Source organism: Pieris brassicae, chromosome 13 (genome assembly GCF_905147105.1).
Source record: "Pieris brassicae chromosome 13, ilPieBrab1.1, whole genome shotgun sequence".
Taxonomy (NCBI): domain Eukaryota; kingdom Metazoa; phylum Arthropoda; class Insecta; order Lepidoptera; family Pieridae; genus Pieris; species Pieris brassicae.
This window is the reverse complement of record NC_059677.1, coordinates 2,540,134-2,560,214: the sequence shown is the minus strand read 5'-3', so window position 1 is coordinate 2,560,214 and position 20,081 is coordinate 2,540,134. Positions and strand designations below refer to the sequence as shown.

Genomic DNA, 20,081 nt, shown 5'->3' with positions numbered 1-20,081 from the left:
GTAATACACGAGAAAACTTAGGATTTTTTTTCATATCAAATAAATTCAAAAACTACAGGAAAGGTTTTAGCTACTATTAGAACAGTGGTGACCTACTGGGTTATTTTTTTTGGGCTTTCGTGTTTGTGCTAAAGTAGCATAAGTGACTATGTTAAACGAAAGTATAGACACGAGGAAGTGGCTATTTGATACCTTCTTCGTCTAGTTTCTTCTTTCTTCGTGGGAGTGCACGAATAAAGAAAATCAAAGAATAAAAAAATGAAAAGAGTAATAAAATTTTGGACAAAGCCAGAAAGTTATTTCTAATAATATTTTTTGGATTCGTGTCAATAGTGTTTTTTTTTCCTTTCTTGGCCTGCACGAATAGTGGTTATTAGTAGATAGTAATGGGAAAGGGGAACGCAGCCAGTATCCTGGATGTCTTGGCTTGCCTAAAGGGACTCCGTTTAATAATATATTTTAGTTCTTGAAGTTATACTTCTTTTCGAACGTTAGGGAAAATTATGACATTACAATTTTACGACGCGCGCGCACTCCGTCACAAAAAACCGACACCCAGAAGTTACATATATACAACAATTCAGTTTTTTTGTAGTTAAACAGATTCGCGCGTTAGGGAAAAATTATGAGGGTAAATTGTTACGATGCGCGCGCACACCCTGACAAAAAACCGACACCGTCCCCTGTAGTTAGCTTAATCAACATTTTAAAATAAAAAAGGACATAATTTTTAATTATGTAGAAATATATATTTTTTGTAATAAACTTTATTTAACTAGATAATGCGTTATAATAAAACTTTCAATGTATTCAATATCTTTTTTCTATTGTTAGTGTCGTTTTTTCTACAAACGATTATCATCTTATGAGGCCTAAGAAGTATAACTTCTAACGCGTGTACACATGTTTTTTTTATATAAATTTTTTTAAGGTTCTTAGTTTTTATTGACAGAATTAACCAACTTTAGTATAATCTAGATATTCAAGCACGCTAAACTTCACTCAGATATCTGTATTTTTCTAATAAAGACGTAGTCTTCAGTGCCTGACACACGCCGCAACGATTCGGGTCCAAAGCCGCCTTTCCATTATGCAAGTACTTGCAATGCATGCATGACGTCACACTTGTGTGCATGTGACTTGAATTGGAAACACGATTTTTTTCAACTTGCAGCTTGCATACAAATTAGTTCTCCTAGTACAGCGTTTATAAGTTATGAAATATAAACATCATTGTCTCTGTATCCCACTTAGTACAAATTTATCAAGATAATCCTGCCACCACTGTAACCACACTCTGTAGACGAGCGCACGCGCATGCGATTGCGCTTGCAACTTGCCTTCAAATGAGCTTGACTTGACTTGAGTGTTGTTTAGTTTGAACCTAATTTAATGTAAATTGAAACTTGTTTACAAGTTGTTTTTTCCACTTTGCATAATCGAAACACGGCTTTACGCCTTTACCGTATGAGCCAATGTAAATTGCGCTCATAGATCACAATCCCAGGGAGTCGCACGCGCATGCCTAAACTGCTCATTATTTAAGCCTTGTTAATTGATTGCGAGTTGCGCACGCTACCCGTAACTAGACTTTGTATACACATTTGTCAGAAACAGTGATTAATTGTTATTATATTACGACTTCCGGCTCCCGTCCGAATGTAACGGAAGGATGTAAATATAGACATCCTTTTTAACTTTGAACCAACTCTTTTTTTTTTGTAGAACATTTAAGATGACTAAAGTATTTATAACTTAATAAGTCTGTTTGATATTGATATGGGGAAATTAAAAATTAAAAAAACAACGTAAATTTTTTTGTCGTAAATTGGAACCGTTCCAGTAAAAAATTGTTTTTAGTTTTATTGAGAAGAGTCCTTCAAGTAAATTTTGACTCAAGCCGTTAAACTCTTTTAGGCTTAGAGTGGAACCATTCCACCGTTCCAGGCTTACTCCTTCTTGTCTTTAAGATTCAAATTATGATTCCCTTGTGTCATTTGACATACGCTTAGCGCTTAGTATTGTTACTAAATCTCACTCAATACTATTTGTATTGTTAAAATCAAATCTTATTTAAACCAATCAAAGTGAGGACCGTCACGTTAATACGCCCAGGTTTGTATATAGTTGTTAAGTAGGTACAGCTCGCAAGTGCGTTGCCGACCTTTTAAGAATTGGTACGCTCTTTTCTTAAAGGACCCTAAGTCGAATTGGTTCGGAAATACTTCAATAGACAGCTGGTGCGATGTGAAAAATGTATATAATATTAACAGATACGTAGATGCGATTTAAAGTTCGCGTTAAACCGTGAAAGGTTATGTTTATAGATCATGTATGACGCGGTTTGTGACGTTGAACAATATTTACGTTTTTCGAGAGATTGAAATAGTTCTGACGAATATATTCCGCGGAATGCGAGTTGTCACATGAATAACATGTATCGAGAATTGGGTTAGTGTATTTAATTCATAGTAAAACACGCTTTAAATTGACATTTATACATTTCTCTTTAAATACAAAGCCCTAGCCAAATCGGCAGACTAGAAATATATATTTCTTAATTTAATTTCTCCAGGAGTACAAAAATGAAAAACCTCTTTCCTATTTATTTTTTATTAAAAAAGAAACCACTTCACGAAAATACTGGTTATATAATTTAATTCGTTCGATTTTCAAATCAAAACTGTCTAAAAACGTCTAATCTAAAAAACCAAAACATTGGAGTAAAATCGTTCGATTTTCAAAATATATTTTTCAAAAATAACAACAAAACCTCCTTACACGCGTAAAAAACAAAAGATATTCGAGTTTATTCGTTCGTTTTTCAAATCATAATTTTCATAGCCTATAATAGAAAATAAATAAAATAGCTCACTCCTTAAAAGTTACATTAAAAAAAAAAAATTTACCTGAAACTGGCATAAAGTTAAAACTATTGCCATAATAGAAATAAAGAAAGATATCATCTGTAATCACATGAACGCTCTCTGCAGTAAAAAAAATCCCATGTTATCGATTTGTAAATTAACTATATATAATCACAGCTTATACTACCTATAATCACTATATTTACATTTCACACGGTTCCGGGGTCCTGGCCACGAGGTCACACCTGGTCTCATCCTCTTCAGGTGTCGATGGTAATCTCGTAGGTCCCATAATCAGGCCGAGGCACACATCACCAACACTTCACTTAGACAAATACACTAATATAAACTGATTCACAAACTATTTTAGCCGCGTTATTGTAAATTTAACAAAGACGCTTTCAGTATAGAGACATCCCACAAGGAATGCTCGCCGAAAATAGCGAGCGTCGAGCGTGAACAAGGGCGGGCGCAGTACCGCGCCGCGGCATTCCTCACTACCTTTACAAAGGTTAAAGTCTTTACAACTCCAAACGTCAAATACTTTAACTGTCAGTGTGAAGTTTGTACTGTCAAAATGTTCTCTCAACGTCAAAATGGATGAAAATTCTTAGTAATGCGGCGTTGTAACTTATTTTATATTTTACACAGCGTAATTATAATTGGAACAAGGGTTGACGAAAAGAATATGTCATACTTGTTAAATGTATTTCAAGATTCTTTAACTCCCTGACTCATGGTGTTTACCTTAGTTTGTTAAGAAGTGAAGGACAAGAAAAAATAGAGGACGCCCACCTGGGAAGACTAAAGAAATTAGGAGCCAAGATGTGAGACAAATGGAAGAATTAGAACGAGGTTTTGTACTTTAATTAAATATAATATAACATAAACTTGAATGCAATCTTTAAAGAACTCGAATACATGCTTTTTATATAATCACGACAAATCACTTGACTTATTTTCCTGCACCGACTCCATGTCCTCGTCTTCGTTATATTCTGAGCATTTACTGGTCCTAGAAAACCAACAATTTGGGAGCGCTGCCGAGACACCCCGATTAGCCAGCAGAAAATTTGATGGAGATATAACGACGAAGTTATAGTGGTCACGTCATCATCACATAATATAATCTATGGTTTTATCGCGTGAGTTCTGGCGCTTTATGATTTTTACAATAAAGGTTGAATGTGAATGGTTTTATCGTTGGATATCGTGTATTAACAATATTATTGTCATGGCCACGGTGAGGTGTTAAAACTGGCACTGTGGATTCGTTCCTCATGAAACATTTTGCATTTTGAACACATATTGGTGAAAAAAGTACATGCATAAGTTTTGGAGTTGATCGCAAACAAACGCGGCGAATGACTTTATATAATACTACTAGACGACCAGGTGAACCGTCGTCCCTTGGGTAGAATGCCTGGCGAACCCCGACGGCCCATCTTAAGGGCGTGTGAAGGGCTGAGGTGTTTTTAGTGGGTCGGGTCTCGCTACCCCTCTGAATAGCAGAGGGATTTGAGTGTAGACCCAGCCCCACATTCCCCGCGTCAAGCTCGATATCCTTGGCGCGGGCCTGCGCAACAGCATTTTCACCTCATACAAAAAGAAAAAGGTGAACCGTCGTATCAATCATATCTTCGTCTCAATACGTAATACAAAATTTCTAAAAGAGACTAAAGATTTTCCAACTAGGAAAAGTTGTGGTTTTGAAAAAAATTCTTACCGATATAATTTTTCCCAACATTGAAACCTTACTAGAACTTCCACGAGATACAAATATTTCAAGCCAAATCGCTCCAGCAATCTCTATTTAGTATTTATATTCCATCGAGACAATCGAACATCAATTCAATATAAATAAAATACATATAAACATGATGTTCTATAATCTATAATCTGCAAATATATCGCTAAGTGTGGGAGCATATGAAGAATATTATTCTTAAAGAAGACTACTTATTAGTTAATACAACCATCAATCGGGTAGGTACTGATACAGGGAGTGATTGTACCGGCAGCGCCATCTCGTGGCAAGTCACAAACACATTACAAATTGTGTCGGTATTTTCTTTGTAAGCATCAATCAAGCAATACAAGTTTTTAAAGTGAAACTTCTTTATCGGCGATGGACAAAAAATGTACCGTCACATTTTTCGGTTACGCGTCACATTTTTCCGTCACGCGCCATCTTTTTCTTGTCCCTACCACGGATGATTCGAAGAGATTCGAAGACCTTAATCAGAAAAATATATAAGAAAGATAACAATGATACTAATAATTCTATTATAATTAATAAAATTCTGTATTAATTTTAGTGGGTAATAATACGGTAAAAAGAAATAATTGTATTATTTGTATTCATATCTCTGATAATAAAAGCCTTTTGTCAAACTTTATCTTATTTAACTTTATTAAACCAATTTCTGTGAAGTGGCATATAGTAGATCATCTTTCAAAAAATAAGGTCATAAAGAAGTTTCACTTCTCACGTGTGTACACTAGTACACGCACACATTTTTTCTGCACACAAAATCCATGTATTCACTAGGTACCAATACCAATACATTTTGAACATAAGGTTCTTCAACTAAGCCAGATTTCTGAAGCTTCAATTGCCCACTCAAGCATTTCCGAACCAATTCCTGTTAGGGTCATTCAAGAAAGGAGCGTACCAATTCTTAAAAAGCCTTGAGAGCCTTCTGGCAATGTGAGTTTCCATGTGCGGTATCACTTAACACCAGGTGATCCTTCTGCCCGTTTGCCTCCCGAAAAAAAGCTTATCTGCATCACCTAAACGGCCCATACAAACGTTCAAAATTCGGAATCTTATAAAAAAAAATCATCTAAATAATCATAATATCAATTGAGTACGCCCAGATACATTTCTTAGAAGCATGAATTTAACGAACAATTAATAACTCCAATACGGTTCACTGGCGTATCTTTTGTGCGTTACTTTGAAACGATTTCCTTATAAATTATAATATGATATATCTTCCAAACATATCAATGAATCACCATACCGGAAATTCAGTAGATTTACAGTTAATTTTCACCTTTAAAAGCTCCAAATGCATGACATTAATTATCAACTAAAATATCAAATAGATCCAGAATTGTATGTTAAATAAATGAAAAATCATTAGCGCTACAACCTTTTTACGTCTGGATTTCTGTAACTGACGCACGCCGACGACTTTTTGGGTCTATGGCAAGCCGGTTTCCTTACGATGTTTTCCCTTACTGTTCCAGCGAATGCTAAAAGCGCACATAGAAAGTCCATTGGTGTACAGCCGGTGATCGAACCTAAACCTCAGGGATGAGAGTCGTACACTGAAGCCACTAGGCCAACACAGCTCAGTATTGTATCTATCCTCGCTATGATGTGATATATATAATGTGAGTGTCAATGGGTATCACTTAACAACAGGTGCACTATTTGCACGGTTATATATAAAAAAATATTCACTCAAAGAACCGTTTTTATATTAGTTTCATTGTGAAAAAAAGTAGTGAATCAATCGTTTTAGTGTGTATGCATGCATATTTACTTTTGTCTAGTGTTTCGTTTTAGAAGTAAATTTTTTATTTAGTAATTTATCAAAAAATCGATTAAAAATATAGATTTTTTTACATCAGTCACGTGACACGTATTATTGTAAATAATGCCTACGTCTGTCTAATCGTAATTCATAGAGTTTAATTTTTTCGGAAACTATTTTTAAACGAAATACACATACACTATCCGCAATTGTGATTACACGAAAATACCTTGACGTTTGTTTACGTGTTTACATGCATAGTATAGATACCGGCAAACATCTTGAACAAATGTCCTTGCCTGCGCTGAAGCGATTTTTAGGTATCACTTGGAGAGTGAGGTGTCGATCGCGTGATTGGTAAATCAGTTGACGTTTGTGTCCCGCGCTGTGTACGAAGCGCAAACTTTCCCCCACTCCCTTGTTTAATGCTCAAGAAGTTTGCCGGTATCTACGGTCGTACTGGTGCGCCATCTTCACTAGACACTTTATCGGCTCTTATTATATTAATAATTTAATATTTAACAAAATTTAAACAATTTGTATGTTACATATAGTAGAGCTAGTCACAAAAATGTCATCAAAAATCCTCCTAATCCGACAGACCTTGTATAATTTTCTACTGCATTCCAAATCTACCGCATTATCACATCGGAAGAGTTTGGGCCAAAAACGTGTTAAAAATTAATAAAGCAAGCGGCAATGCGGTTCGGCGACCGTTCAAAACAATAAACAATTCATCTCATCAATTGAAATTAATTCTGTAACATTCACAAACGATCGAGTCTCGAGTTTTAATAGAAATAAATTATTCAACATTTTGCAAATACATTCAAACTCTATTAAAAGGATTCTGTACTCACAGTCGTCTATTAAATAATCACTAATTAGTCTAGGCTTCAGCGAACGACTCGCTGAAGTGTATACTACCTACTTGCCTATTAAATTAAATGATCACGAAACAGATACGTTAATCTGAGACCCATACGTAAAACGTTGAAGCGACACAAGATCTAGCATCTTGCCATGCAGAAGACCTGAATATGGTTGGTTTAATAAAGTTAAATAAGATAAAGTTTGACAAAAGGCTTTTATTATCAGAGAAATGAATACAATTATTGCATTTTACCCTATTACTACTAAAACTTTATTGTTATTATATATTTTTGTTATTAATGGCTTCGAATCTCTACGAATCAACCGTGGTAGGGACAAGAAAAAGATACGTAACGGGAAAATGTGACGCGTAACCAAAAAATGTGACGGTTTTTTTTTCCAACACCGATAAAGAAGTTACACTTTAAAACTTTATTATACACAATATGCAGGATATTTAGGTAAAGTAAAGTGGACTGGCCCCCACACTAGGATTCCCTGTGTTGTGGGCAGCCAGTCTCTACCTTGCAACATATAAACTGTATTTTCCTATATTAATTTTACATAAGACAAACTTATATTTTTGTACAATAAGAATATTTTCTATATTGGCATAGGACAGGTTGACAAGATATTCTTTGAAATTTTTAGTAAGTGAGTTTTGAAATGTTGGTGATAATTTTGTTTTTAAGGAAGTTAAAGATGAAAGGCCCTCGAAAGGAGAGAAAGCGTTGTGTGATACATAGGTTTGCGTTGAAGGACGAAGGCCTATGCTGAGGTCACAACATGGTGCCAAAAGAAATCAGGATGCAGAGGTAGGCTGACATAGCCAAAGACCAAGCTTATTAAATAAGACACAGGAAGACCGAAAGTAATGGCCGTACAATTTTGATGATACACACATCTAATAACGGTTACATGAATTTCGCATTGTCAACCACCCAGCGTTCTAAGTCGGTTTATAGGTAAGAAGTCGACCTTGAGACATAAGAAATCCTGGACTCATATAATGCAAAATGAGTATTTGAGAAAATTATAGCATTCCTACCTTCATTCCAGGTATAGACGTATGGAAACAAATAGTGTATACAGTCCCTGGGAGAGGGAGCCGGGGCTATTTGTCCATCATCACCGAATAATGATGTATCTCTGGTTCCAGATATTGATATATATCAATACGCCAAACTCCAATAAAGCACATTGCTTCTTTCCACTTTTTGTCATCGATTCTTGAAGTAGGGCAAATGGAAAAAATAAATGGTGGAGTCGAGTAGTTTATGTATCGATTTTGAAAGATCGATACACGATTTAAATAACTTCGCTCGATAGAAAAAAAATCCAAACATAGCGTATTTTTGTCACTTTGAATTCATTTTATGACGAAAATGTATATAGTACATGATTTTGAGATTTACACGATATATTTTATCGCAAGCCAAGTAATCCATTTCAGAAAAAAAAAGGATAAAATAGCATTAATTTAATGTTTTACATAACCAATTGTTATTACGGGCCGGCGCGCCTCAGTGCTCCAGCTATCCACTGCGCACCGCAGTCCACCCCGAGACACTGTCACAGCATTTCGTGCTGGGACAGGGCCTTAAAAATTAAATGTAAGTGGGTGGGACACGTGGCTAGGCTCCAAGAGACAAGATGGACAAATCACATCATGGAGACGACCACAAGGCGGTGCAAAGGACGACCAATTATTAAGAGCCTCCTGGGCCTGACACATCGATTTAGGATAACACGCCCGTGTCTTCGCGTCACTTTCACGAAACGAACAAGTCTATCTATCTGGACAGCCAACACTTTCCGCACGTGATTAAATTCTATATAAGTCATACAATATACACTAAAAACGAAATATGGACACATTTCACGTGCTAATTCCCATTATTTTGGTAAATGGCCGGCAATTTGCGTAAGCATTACACAATCACCTTGAAATAAAGCTATGTTAATAGAATTACATAACGTATCAAGTAGACAAACACCACAACGGCCTCTATAACCCTACTTTTTAACGCGGCGACTTTTAAATCGAAAAAAATATTATTACGTGTTGTTTAGAGAATTTTCATTTAAAAAGCCTTCAGCAAAGAAATCATACGATGGCCTTCGTGTTCAGTTCTATGATACGTTCAGGATGTTGATCGGGCTCCCTCGCTATTGCAGTGCGTCCACTGTTTTTACGCCACGATGCGCAAGCGCAGCTCGCTTGGTAAAGCGCGTGTGGAGCCCTAATGGCACGCTGGCGAAATAACGGAAATGCTGGATTATTAATTTTATGATTTAATATTCTCTAAGCTACTTATATAATATTTAGAACAATATTGTCAGTAACACAATATATATGGACTTATCATTGTCTTATTGAATAAATAAATTATTTAAAAAAAATGGTCTGAATTAGTCCGGAAATATTTTATGGAAGATAATTTATGCTATTCGTATGTTAAAAGAAGCTTTTTACTTTTGTAAAGACCTTGTTTCAAAGGGTACGCTCAGGCAAGATTTAGCTATTTGTTTATGGTACATGAGGAAAACGAGCAGGCTCGAGCGTCACCGGCTTTTAGGGTGTGTTACTATCCTCTATGTATGATATGAAAAGATATGTATAAGTGAGATGCCTTCTATTGGAGAGTAAGACTCCAAGAGAAGCCTATTTAGATCGCGATAAGTGTCATCCCGAAATATTATCCTAAATCTTATCTGAAATTAATTAAAGCAACTTTATACTTCGTTAAGTAGTTGGTGTGGATTAGAATGTTTCAGGCCAAATCTCCAGGTTAGATACCGTTATATTTAGTTATACAAAGAATTTGCAATATTTATTCTTTAATTGGAGATAAATATATTACAGTATATTTTAAATATTTCACTTAATGCATAGTGGATTCCTCGGTATATATTAATATTGTACTATTACAAATATTCATAAGCAAAGCAATGTTTAAACGATTGCTTATCTATACACTTAATTGCGGGTAACTTCATACCTTACCTCGGGGATTTACCACAAACGGCGCACGAGCAATTCCTTTGTACAAGTTTGAAACTATACAGTTTACGTAAAATAAGTGAAGCGAATTATAGGAATCAAGTCATCATTGGAGTGTTTAATTTCCTACCCTAAGAACTATATCAACTAGCCCTGACAATATGTTATTTAAACCATACAACAGAATTTATTTCGGAAAACTTAAGCGTTCTGAGAGTGTATGTCTCTAAAGTCTAAACATGCATCGGTCGAATCGAATACGTAATACACATTGTATGGAAAGTCGTTGCTTTCGGGTTGACAATTAATAAAATTAACGTTGACTATCGCAAGAGACCTCAGATCCTTTTTAGGAATTATCTCACAAAACATAACTAAACTATATTATCGTAATAAACACTCCCAAAATAGTAAAAGTAGTCCCCCTTAAATGTAAAAAAAAAAACTCACCTATATTTAGCTTTGTGCGCTGCATCGAATAAGTCACCCTCAAAAGGCGAAGTGATAAAATAGGCCGGCGTCGTTAGCGTAGGGAGTCCTTGTCCAGCGCTTACGGCCACGACTGAACCGAGACGTTCGCACGCAGCACGCACGCGTTCGCACTCCAGACATGGATCGTTGACATACACTGCCATAGAACCTAGAGAAAAAGTTCCTTTAGTCAAACCTGTGCTTGATGTAGTGACATGATTGTCTACAGAATGTGGCTTTCCACTTGAACTGTATTTTTAACAAGTATGCATGTGTATGATGAGCAGAGAGAGCTATCGGATATGGGTTATGGGCATGCTTTGTATTGGTCCCATCCAAAGCGGTATGAGAGTTATGGAAGTCTACATCCTTGTAGACCAGTGTTTTCTAATATGGAGATCCATGGAGATTTGAGACTGAAGCAAACCAAATCGGTACGCAATACAAAAATCTTGGTGCAGCAAGCATTAAGCGCAAGGAATACGAAATTACTTATTAAAATTATTTGGAATTTGAATTCCAGTTTTTAATTATATTTTGAACATTTATTGTTAGTGTTGTTAACAATTTCCTAGTAATTTCTTCCTAAAACATATTATTTAAATTTCTCATTAAATATTTTATTTATTTATTTCATAATAATATTTATATTGTTTTTTTTTAATATATAAATTATGTACGTTACATATGGGGGGCTATATATACTGTCATGTGTGTACATGGCCTAGAGAATAGGTGGAAATATACAGAAATAAGTGCATCATGTGTGAGTGAAGAATCAGTCAGATGTAACCAGTAAATTACTGAACAATTCAAAATCATATTTCATACTTAACAAAATTAACTATTAATGCAACTTTACAGTTTATCAATAAATTAATTCAAGATGAAAAAATTACATATATTCATTATAAATTAAAAAAATACATAAATTATATTTAGTCCCTTAGTAAAAACATATTCAATCCTTTTTTAAAGAGATCCTATTAAGTCTAAATATAATGTTCAACTAAAGCACTATTGCCTTATGACTGTGATAAATAAACAGTAATAACTTAATTGAGAGAAGTATCTAAGTTAAGGGACTCTCATTTAATTCAAACAAAATGTGTGTCTCTTATTGTTTTGTTATAGGATAAGGAACTCATTCTGTTCAAAAAGTTAAATGTGCATACTGACTTGTTTTGCAAACAAAATTCATGTACTTCATAATGTCTAAACTAAAGCTTTAAAGGCATTGGAGACACCTCTAACATTTTATGAATATACAGCGGTCGATCACACCATATTTGATACAATTTTTGAACTTAAAAAATATACAAAAAAATTAAAAACAGAATCGTAAAAGAAATTAACAGATTTTTAAAAGTAAATGTTGTTATAATAGTAATTCAATTTTTTCATCATTTATGTTCAGCTACTATTTCAATAAATATGAATACCCATATATACACATATTTTGTTTCTAATTATGTCATATTCGCCATATGTTTATAGACCTCTATAAGTGAGACAGACCCCATCTGTAAGGTAGAACTCCAAGGTAGAAATTAATATTAGTGAGAATCCTCCATATGAGAAAAAGTGATTTAGGTCCCTTGAGCTCTCCCTTATCCAGGTGTGACTAGTAGTGTAATAATGATACAGTTTTAATAAATAAGGAAGAAATTGTCTAACATAATAATAATACAGTTGTAATATTAAGAATAAGTTGTATTGTGTGTAATAAACATCATTTTACATGACTAAAAGGTCCTATTTCTGATATAAGAATTATAATGTTGTAAATTATACCCCACACAGAAAAAAGGAGGGAAACAGTTCGTTGCTATCTGTTATATATAGTTTAGGATAATAAATCAACTGGTGTCTATCCAGTAATAGGTTAGATGTGATACCACTGATTTGAGATCATTTTATGTTCTTTTACGGTAAACTTCGTCTCAGTTAAGTGAGGCCAAAAGCTCATTTAGGCATGAAATTATTGCTATGCTTAAATCGTTAAAAACAAATATTAAGAGGTGTAAGTATTAACATGACTTTGAAAACAGACAAACAACACAGTCGTTTCGGAAACAAAATTTAGCTGTAAATTAAAAGTATTGAAAGTATATAATTATAACTTCACCATTATTTTCTTGAGTTTTGTCAGTTGCAATAATTGAGCTTCCTGTTTGTGACATTCCCTTACACAATTCGTCCATCTTGCGCACCACTAAATAAATCGTTAATTCAATTCTTCAATGCTTAGTTGCACAGTAGTTTTACACATCATGAAATGTAAGTCACAACACGTTAGAGAAATCCGAATTCTTGTTTTTACTAAACAAAAGTGTTCTTAAAATCGAAAGCATTTTATTAACTTCAAAAATAATATCAAGCTCAATACTCAAATCACAAAAAACTGAAAACTAGCCACAGATGACAGAATCGCGATTTAGGACAGACTCAAGGCAGCTGAACCATAGAATATCTAACGAAGCGACCAAATAATTACCCAACTCAGAAATAGAATATATAAGTATAATTTATAAATATTTTTGTCGTACGAATTACATACAGAATGCATGAAGAAAAGAAATGGTAATTAAAGTATAATTACATTTGTATGTTAAAGTTCTTATATCATGAAACGTAGGTAATACAAAACCAAATAAGATTGTTTATATACAAATTTAATTTGATTTCGATTTTTTTTTATATTCAACTAAAACTAAAGCTATTAAAATTCTGGTATTTGAAAAAAAAAAACAAGGTTTCCACAATAATAAACATTTTTCGGGATATGTGATAATTTTATGTGCTAATTACTTATAACAAGCTTTACTTCTGTGGAGGAAAGAAAGATGGTGTGCTATGTGCACTTCCTCCAGTATAAAAAGAAGAATTCTTGAACCGAAGAGAAAGTTAAGGTCTAAGAAAGAAAGATCGTATCAGTGCGTTCCATAAGTGGATTGGCTATTTTCCTATTTGTCAGCATCGTGATGCTCACGCTCTTCATTTCTTATATTCCATCCTCTTAAATCCTAAAACTCCTTTTTACCTCAAGAACAATTTGAAATTCATGGGACGTCATTTCCTTTTCCTTCCTTTCTTGGCGAGTTTAGGGTCTCTGCGGTGAGACTATGGAATTCACTCCCTGTCTTAACTCCTTCTCTATATTTCTTAAAATTTTAACTGTACAAGGATTACATCGTAACATAATTTTACGTACGTTACGTTGCCCTCGTTATTATTTAATTTTTCTAATTGTACTATTTTTTTGCAACAACGTATTAAATAAATAAACCACAGCACATAATATAATAAAGTGGGTTATTAAGCGTTAGCTACACAGACAGCTACTAGACATTAGTCAATAAAAACAAGTAACAGCAAACAGGCGATTATTAGAATGTTGTCAACAACGTCATTGTTTATATTAACGAAAATAATGTGATTAAAAATTATTTCATATTATTAACTGATTCGTACTGGATATTAATTTAGATAATTTAATGCTAGTTATTTAATAATAAATTAAACTACTTACTAGTAAGTAGTCGTTCATGGACTTTTTATAGTTCTCTATTTTTACAATTTATTATTAACCATATAGAAACCACATTGATAAGATAAAGGCGTTGTTAATATTAGCATTACTGATAAACAATGGGATAACAGAAAAACCAATGAACGCGATGTGTGAACAGTTAACATAATTATTTTCTATTGAACATACTCTTCATAATATTTTAGTAATGGAACATTTTGGTTTGTCGCACATATTATGCGAGCCAGATAAATATAGTCCAGATACTTTGGACTTATTAGTAGATGACGAAGCAAGAGAATATTGGTTAAATACATGTGAAAAACTTGTAGACAAGTATGTAAATTTTGCCTTAACTCGGAAAGATGATCCCACAATTGAAATACGAGCACTCAAGTTTAAAACATGTTATGTGGAGGCATTAAAAGAAATAAGAGTAAATCCACTGTAAGTATTAGTTCCCTTCATCTTTTTGTATATTGTTGCAATGAAGCATGGAATGCCCATACCACATATTGAAACCTACAGCATTGAAAGTTTTTCAGAATTAACCAAAAAAAAAAACAATTGTCACCATATGATCCATATTGATAGTATATCTTTCTGTACTGACTATACTAGATGTACACATCTAATTATATATTGTTTTTTTACAGAGCTCACGGACACTTAACTATACGCTTATTACTGGATATTAATGAAACTTGTCTTCGAGCTCAAGGATTTTTTGATTTGTGGAAACAGCAGAAAAAGTATGAAAATGATACTGCTCTAGCTCAGCTTGCATCAAGACTAGCTGAAATAGATGCCATACTAGATGATAGTCACAAATGGATTGCACTATGTAGTGGAGTACTAGCAGGTAAGTTAAATTTAATTTAAGTCCTTTGAATAAAAGCAAAACATTCTATTGTATACAATTTGTCTTAAAAGGTAATATGTTTGATTGGGGGGCCCAAGCTGTAACATCAATATTAGATAGTGGACTATATGAAGCACTGGAAAAGATACAAAAGCGTCCCTGGCTGTGTGATGGATTTGACCTATGGCTGAATAAATTACAGGTATTCCACTGACCAATCCCTTAATACTAGTTTGTTTTATATTCTACAAACCTCAATATGAAGAATAAATTACAGAATAGATTATAGATAACATCAATAGAATATGTCTGTATTATATTTATGTATACTTTAAAATAATGTGTTTATAATTTCCAGAATACAGTTCATCATTGTGCTGCGGTTTTTGTAGATAACAGTGGTGTTGATGTTGTATTAGGAATTTTACCATTTGTCAGAGGGCTCTTGCTACGAGGAACATCAGTTATGCTATGTGCAAATGAATGGCCTGCTTTAAATGATATTACAAATTCTGAGTTGGAGAGTGTAATTCAGAGTGCATCCCTAATATGTCCGATTATCGCTGCGGCCAGTGCCTCTGGTAATCTAGTTGTAAGATCCAATGGCCAAAGGGGACCATGTCTCGATTTAAGAACAATTACTATAGGTATGTTTGGGATTTATATAAATAGTTATTTAACTTAAACATTCTTAATTATAGATATTAGAAAAGTATATTAAATACTGGTGTACTTAAGGACTAATGTGTGAGGTGCTGGTGTATTGTTTGTTCCTGAAGCTAAATTTTATTTTGCAGATCTTGCCACTGAGATGAAAATGAGAGGAGTAGATTTAATTGTATTAGAAGGAATGGGGAGAGCTCTACATACAAATCTGAATGCTTGTCTAGCAGTAGACTCATTAAAATTAGCGGTCGTAAAAAATGCATGGCTTGCAGAACGGCTTGGTGGACCCCTTTTTTCTGTTATTTTTAAATATGAAGATAAACCTACACATATGATGCCATAAATATTATTAGTTATTTACGACAGTATTTAATGAAAACTAATAATTTACCTACATCTTGTCAACTGAAACAGGAAAATGTAATTGTACATTTAAGAATTATTAATTTTATTTCTTATGTGTTAACATTACTGACATATTTTGAATATATTGAGTGTTACCTTGTAATCAATTTTTTTACACCTACATTATATATGTATTTGGAATCTTAAGTATCTTTACATCTAATATTACTATTTTTATATAAATTTAATGTTTTCTTTGTTATTTGAGGATAATTATATTCATAAATTGAAGTAATAATAAAACAAGTAATTTAGTATGATTTATTAAGAAGTAAAATGACCCGACTGAATTAATAATTAAAGGAAACTTAACAGTTCATTTAAAAATTCATGTGATTAAAATATCAACAATATACCCATTTATTAGACAACCACCTGCAGGAGCTAACAATCACGGATAGCTATTAGCTAAATGAACACTTCATCAAATAGTAATTTTTTTACGGAATACAGTTCTACTATATGACCATGCTACACATCTTACCATCATGAAGTCAACAATACATTCTATACTTCATCTTATTCTTATGTTTCTACTCTTAACTTTTTAGGATCTATTGAGCCAAGCAATCACTTTAAATAACAAATAAGCAATACTTATTGCATAAGCAATTTTTTCCTTTTGTTGTCTTTGAAGTGTTTCAGCTTCAATAGACATAACACGACGATTGAGTTTAGCAATTTGACGGCGAAGATGCACAAGTTCCTCAGCGGCAGACAAACCCTCACCATTACTTATGGGTGGAGTTGGATCTCTTAAAAATAGAAAATATATATTTAAATAGCTTGTCAGTTATTAAGACAGAATTTTTTTTTACAATTTCTATATTATAGTAAAATGAGTTTGTTCTGAGATGTCAACATGCAAAAAAGACATGTTCAAATTAATTAGTTCAACCATAAATATGGTTTCGGGAGAAATATAAAATCTTTTATTACCTCAAAACTAGACGCGATTCCGTCATGGTTGACTCATTAAGAATGTCAGAATGGGGTAGAATTTGACGGGCAACTTCTTGAGAACGAACAGCTCTAGCATTTCTTGGTGGAGAGTTAGCAGAACCAGGAAGAAAATCATCAGCTGATGGGAAGTAGTGCTGGTCCAGTGTAATAACACGTGGTGGGGTGGTCACTCGTATCATTCCAGGGTCAGTTGGTAATACTGCATTGTCCAACTGAATTTCTCTAGGTGGTGCTTTTGTCCCTGAAATAGGTATATTTGGATTGTGATTAATAAGCACAGGACACCCAGTAAGAAATATTTCAAAGATATTTTATTAACATGTATATAATTGTAGTGAGTGTGAATTTTTTGTCACTATGGCAGATATTTTTGAGGTTGTCATAGATATTTATCTATTTTATAAATCAATAGATAAGCCTACTGTGCCTTTTGATCAAAACAATCCTAAGCAGGAATCCAATCCATGTTATGTATCCCAGTGATTTGTACTTGGTTTAAAAAGCAATATAGATAAATAGTAAGCTAGAATATTATGGGTGCTAAAGTCATACCAATATGCTGATCTTGTCCCATGACAAGAATCCTCTCAGGAACCTTCATGTCAAATTTTTCATTAGCATAGTCCCATCCAGAAATAATTCCATTTGGAGTATTCTCCTCATCAACTACATCTCCTGTTGCCTAAAAATACACCTTTATTGTATCTTAACTGCGCCATAAATAATTAACAAGGAACCTACATACTGACATACAAAAGTTTTATAACTAATGTTTAGTTCTAATTTATACATCAACATATACATTACTATTTTGTTGACACTCTTTGACTTTGAATGACTACAATACTTGTGTGTCTTTACGGACATTAGGTGGTAAAAGATATGAGGGTATCTTAATTACCTTTATTCTGTGTGGCACAGTCATATTATGACTTATAAGCCTTGCATAAGCTTCGTCTGATGTGTACTGCATTTTTACAACTTTTCACTTAGGATATCTATGATTGAACACTGTTGTCCCAGTTCCAGATTTATTTAAAACCCTAGAAATAAAATAATCAACGCATTTATGAACAAAAAAAATAGATCTACTTTTAATATGTAAATACTATATTACCTATAATTCGATCTCGAATGATGATTTTAGAGTTCAGAGTTAGTTTCTAAGAATTAAATTAATAAATTCCATATAAGCTGAATTAAAACCAATTGGAACCTACCTTCTTTGTTGGCCAATGGCCACAATTTTGACAGTATATGAAATGATATGAAATTTAGAAAATTCAAAATAGAAATAAATATAGTTTGACAGCTTTAGTAACGTCAAAAATACGTTATATTTCAAATACACTTTCTAGCTGTAAACTGTCGGCGAGATATGACAAGACATAACAAGCGCAAGTAATGTCAACTCCTATAGCTGTTTCCCCTAGGACCAACTTCCAAGAAACCACTACATATCGATGAAACACTAGATGTTCTACAGTGTTTTTTGATCGCTCTGATGTAAACTTCTTGCTTGAAACTATCAGCCATAACTTGATGACATTTTAAATCAGTTTTGTTAGTGTCTGTGTCAATGTATCAAATGTAACCAAAACATATTTTACTGTTAATTTTAGCTTATTAAAACCTTATTTCACGAAAGGTTTTCTCTTATTTCAGTTTAATAAGATAAGAACGCAACATTGATAATATCTTCGCCCTGAAAGGTTTGATATCGACCTGGTACGAGAGCTTGGATACATTGGCGTAAGACTTTCGAAAGATTCATTTCCGTGCAGAAACCGACCGCTCCAGAAACAGATGCACAGTCGGTTCCTCCGCCAGAATGGGACAGCATAAAGTTTCATCTTTTGGTTAATCATATATCACCAAATATCTATACATAAGTAAGCGAGGACATGAACTACGAAGAAGCGATCACAATACTGCAAAAACTGTATGTAAAACAAAAAAATCTAAAACGAAACGGCAGAAATCAACTCTCAAAGCTTCAATACTGTATCTTTAAATGCTGTTGCCCCAAAAGCACTAACATCACAAACTGTGCACAACGAGCCCTGCTCTTCTGTTAATAATCCTCGAAGACAAAAATGTTTCTTTTGTGGGGGACAATACATCGTAAGAACTGTCCTGCATTTGAAAAGACTTTTCAGCTCTGCAACAAGAAGGGGCACTTTGCCACTGTGTGCAGAAGCTCTTCAAAACCTACAAACTCTGTGGTAGGTACTGAAGATCTTTCCGCTTGTATCACAGCAGCGTCACCTTCTTCACTGCGTAAAGCTGTACTGTACCTGCTTATATTCGAGGAATAAGAGCAGAAGCACCTCTCGACACCGGCAGCTCCATCAGTTTTATAAATGACAGCTTTGCAAGACTATGCGGGTTAAAAATGAAAACCTGCAATCATATTTCTATAGCCTCTCTTAATCATACTTTACAAGTTGAAGGTCAAACTTTGCAAACCCTGAAAATCGGAAATCATAAATATGATAATGTGAATCTTCTTAACGTGAAAAATATTTGTGCTGACATTATTATCGGCCATGAAATCCTCGAAGAACATTCATCGCTAGAGTTCTCTTTCGGTGGGCCAAAACATCCACTTCAAGTATATAACGTAACCGAAGCATTGAAGAACACGATCGTAACTTTAAAAGTTTTATGAATGCCGCAAAGAAATACGGTTTAACACTGAGTATACAAAAATGTAAATTTTCTCAAGAGTCAATTAATATACTAGGCTATAATATTCAAAACTTGAGCGACTTAAGCCACTGATTAATTTACTTCCACCAAGCGATGTACCGACCTTAAGAAGGACACTCGGCATGTTCGCACATTATTCTAAGTGGATTTCAAACTTTTATGAACGGATCCACTCACTTGC

General features: G+C 33.9%; 3 protein-coding genes across 9 annotated transcripts in view; 1 reads left to right on the top strand and 2 right to left on the bottom strand.

The window, feature by feature from the left end:
* The window catches only part of LOC123717624 (protein ECT2), a 43,376-nt gene extending 30,228 nt beyond the window's left edge, over window positions 1-13,148 (bottom strand). For 5 of the 6 annotated variants that reach the window (XM_045673708.1, XM_045673709.1, XM_045673710.1 and 2 more), the window contains exons 1-2: window positions 12,889-13,148; window positions 10,740-10,929 (exon numbers count right to left, since the gene is read on the bottom strand). In XM_045673708.1, coding sequence (XP_045529664.1) covers window positions 10,740-10,929; window positions 12,889-12,964 — 266 coding nt within the window. In that variant the 5' untranslated portion in view covers window positions 12,965-13,148. Of the gene's footprint in view, window positions 1-3,073; window positions 3,314-10,739; window positions 10,930-12,888 lie in introns of those variants that run through there. The other variant, XM_045673711.1, reaches the window with a different exon arrangement.
* Window positions 13,149-14,124: 976 nt separating this feature from the next.
* Window positions 14,125-16,344, top strand: LOC123717629 (4'-phosphopantetheine phosphatase). Its single transcript, XM_045673718.1, has 5 exons — window positions 14,125-14,739; window positions 14,949-15,154; window positions 15,226-15,356; window positions 15,513-15,801; window positions 15,952-16,344. Exons 1-5 carry the CDS (start codon window positions 14,501-14,503, stop codon window positions 16,161-16,163), a joined length of 1,077 nt encoding a protein of 358 aa, XP_045529674.1. The 5' UTR covers window positions 14,125-14,500; the 3' UTR covers window positions 16,164-16,344.
* A 128-nt stretch (window positions 16,345-16,472) lies between these two features.
* LOC123717630 (transport and Golgi organization protein 11) lies at window positions 16,473-18,496 on the bottom strand. 2 transcript variants are annotated; one of them, XM_045673722.1, is made up of 5 exons: window positions 18,409-18,496; window positions 18,090-18,231; window positions 17,741-17,870; window positions 17,165-17,429; window positions 16,473-16,980 (listed from the first exon to the last, which is right to left on the bottom strand). In XM_045673722.1, exons 2-5 carry the CDS (start codon window positions 18,159-18,161, stop codon window positions 16,773-16,775), a joined length of 675 nt encoding a protein of 224 aa, XP_045529678.1. In that variant the 5' UTR covers window positions 18,162-18,231; window positions 18,409-18,496; the 3' UTR covers window positions 16,473-16,772. The 2 variants fall into 2 exon arrangements, with proteins under 2 accessions (XP_045529678.1, XP_045529675.1); XM_045673719.1 differs by having other exon boundaries at window positions 18,306-18,455.
* Between the last annotated feature and the right edge of the window lie 1,585 nt (window positions 18,497-20,081).

Excerpts from the sequence above, each read along its gene's own strand:
- LOC123717630 (XM_045673722.1), bottom strand. The coding sequence starts at position 18,161 with ATGCAGTACACATCAGACGAAGCTTATGCAAGGCTTATAAGTCATAAT. Across the intron at positions 17,871-18,089 it reads CTGTGCCACACAGAATAAAG|GCAACAGGAGATGTAGTTGA; the intron begins GTAATTAAGATA and ends GTGTATTTTTAG. Across the intron at positions 16,981-17,164 it reads GAATCGCGTCTAGTTTTGAG|AGATCCAACTCCACCCATAA; the intron begins GTAATAAAAGAT and ends TCTATTTTTAAG.
- LOC123717629 (XM_045673718.1), top strand. The coding sequence starts at position 14,501 with ATGGAACATTTTGGTTTGTCGCACATATTATGCGAGCCAGATAAATAT. Across the intron at positions 14,740-14,948 it reads GAAATAAGAGTAAATCCACT|AGCTCACGGACACTTAACTA; the intron begins GTAAGTATTAGT and ends GTTTTTTTACAG. Across the intron at positions 15,802-15,951 it reads TTTAAGAACAATTACTATAG|ATCTTGCCACTGAGATGAAA; the intron begins GTATGTTTGGGA and ends TTTATTTTGCAG.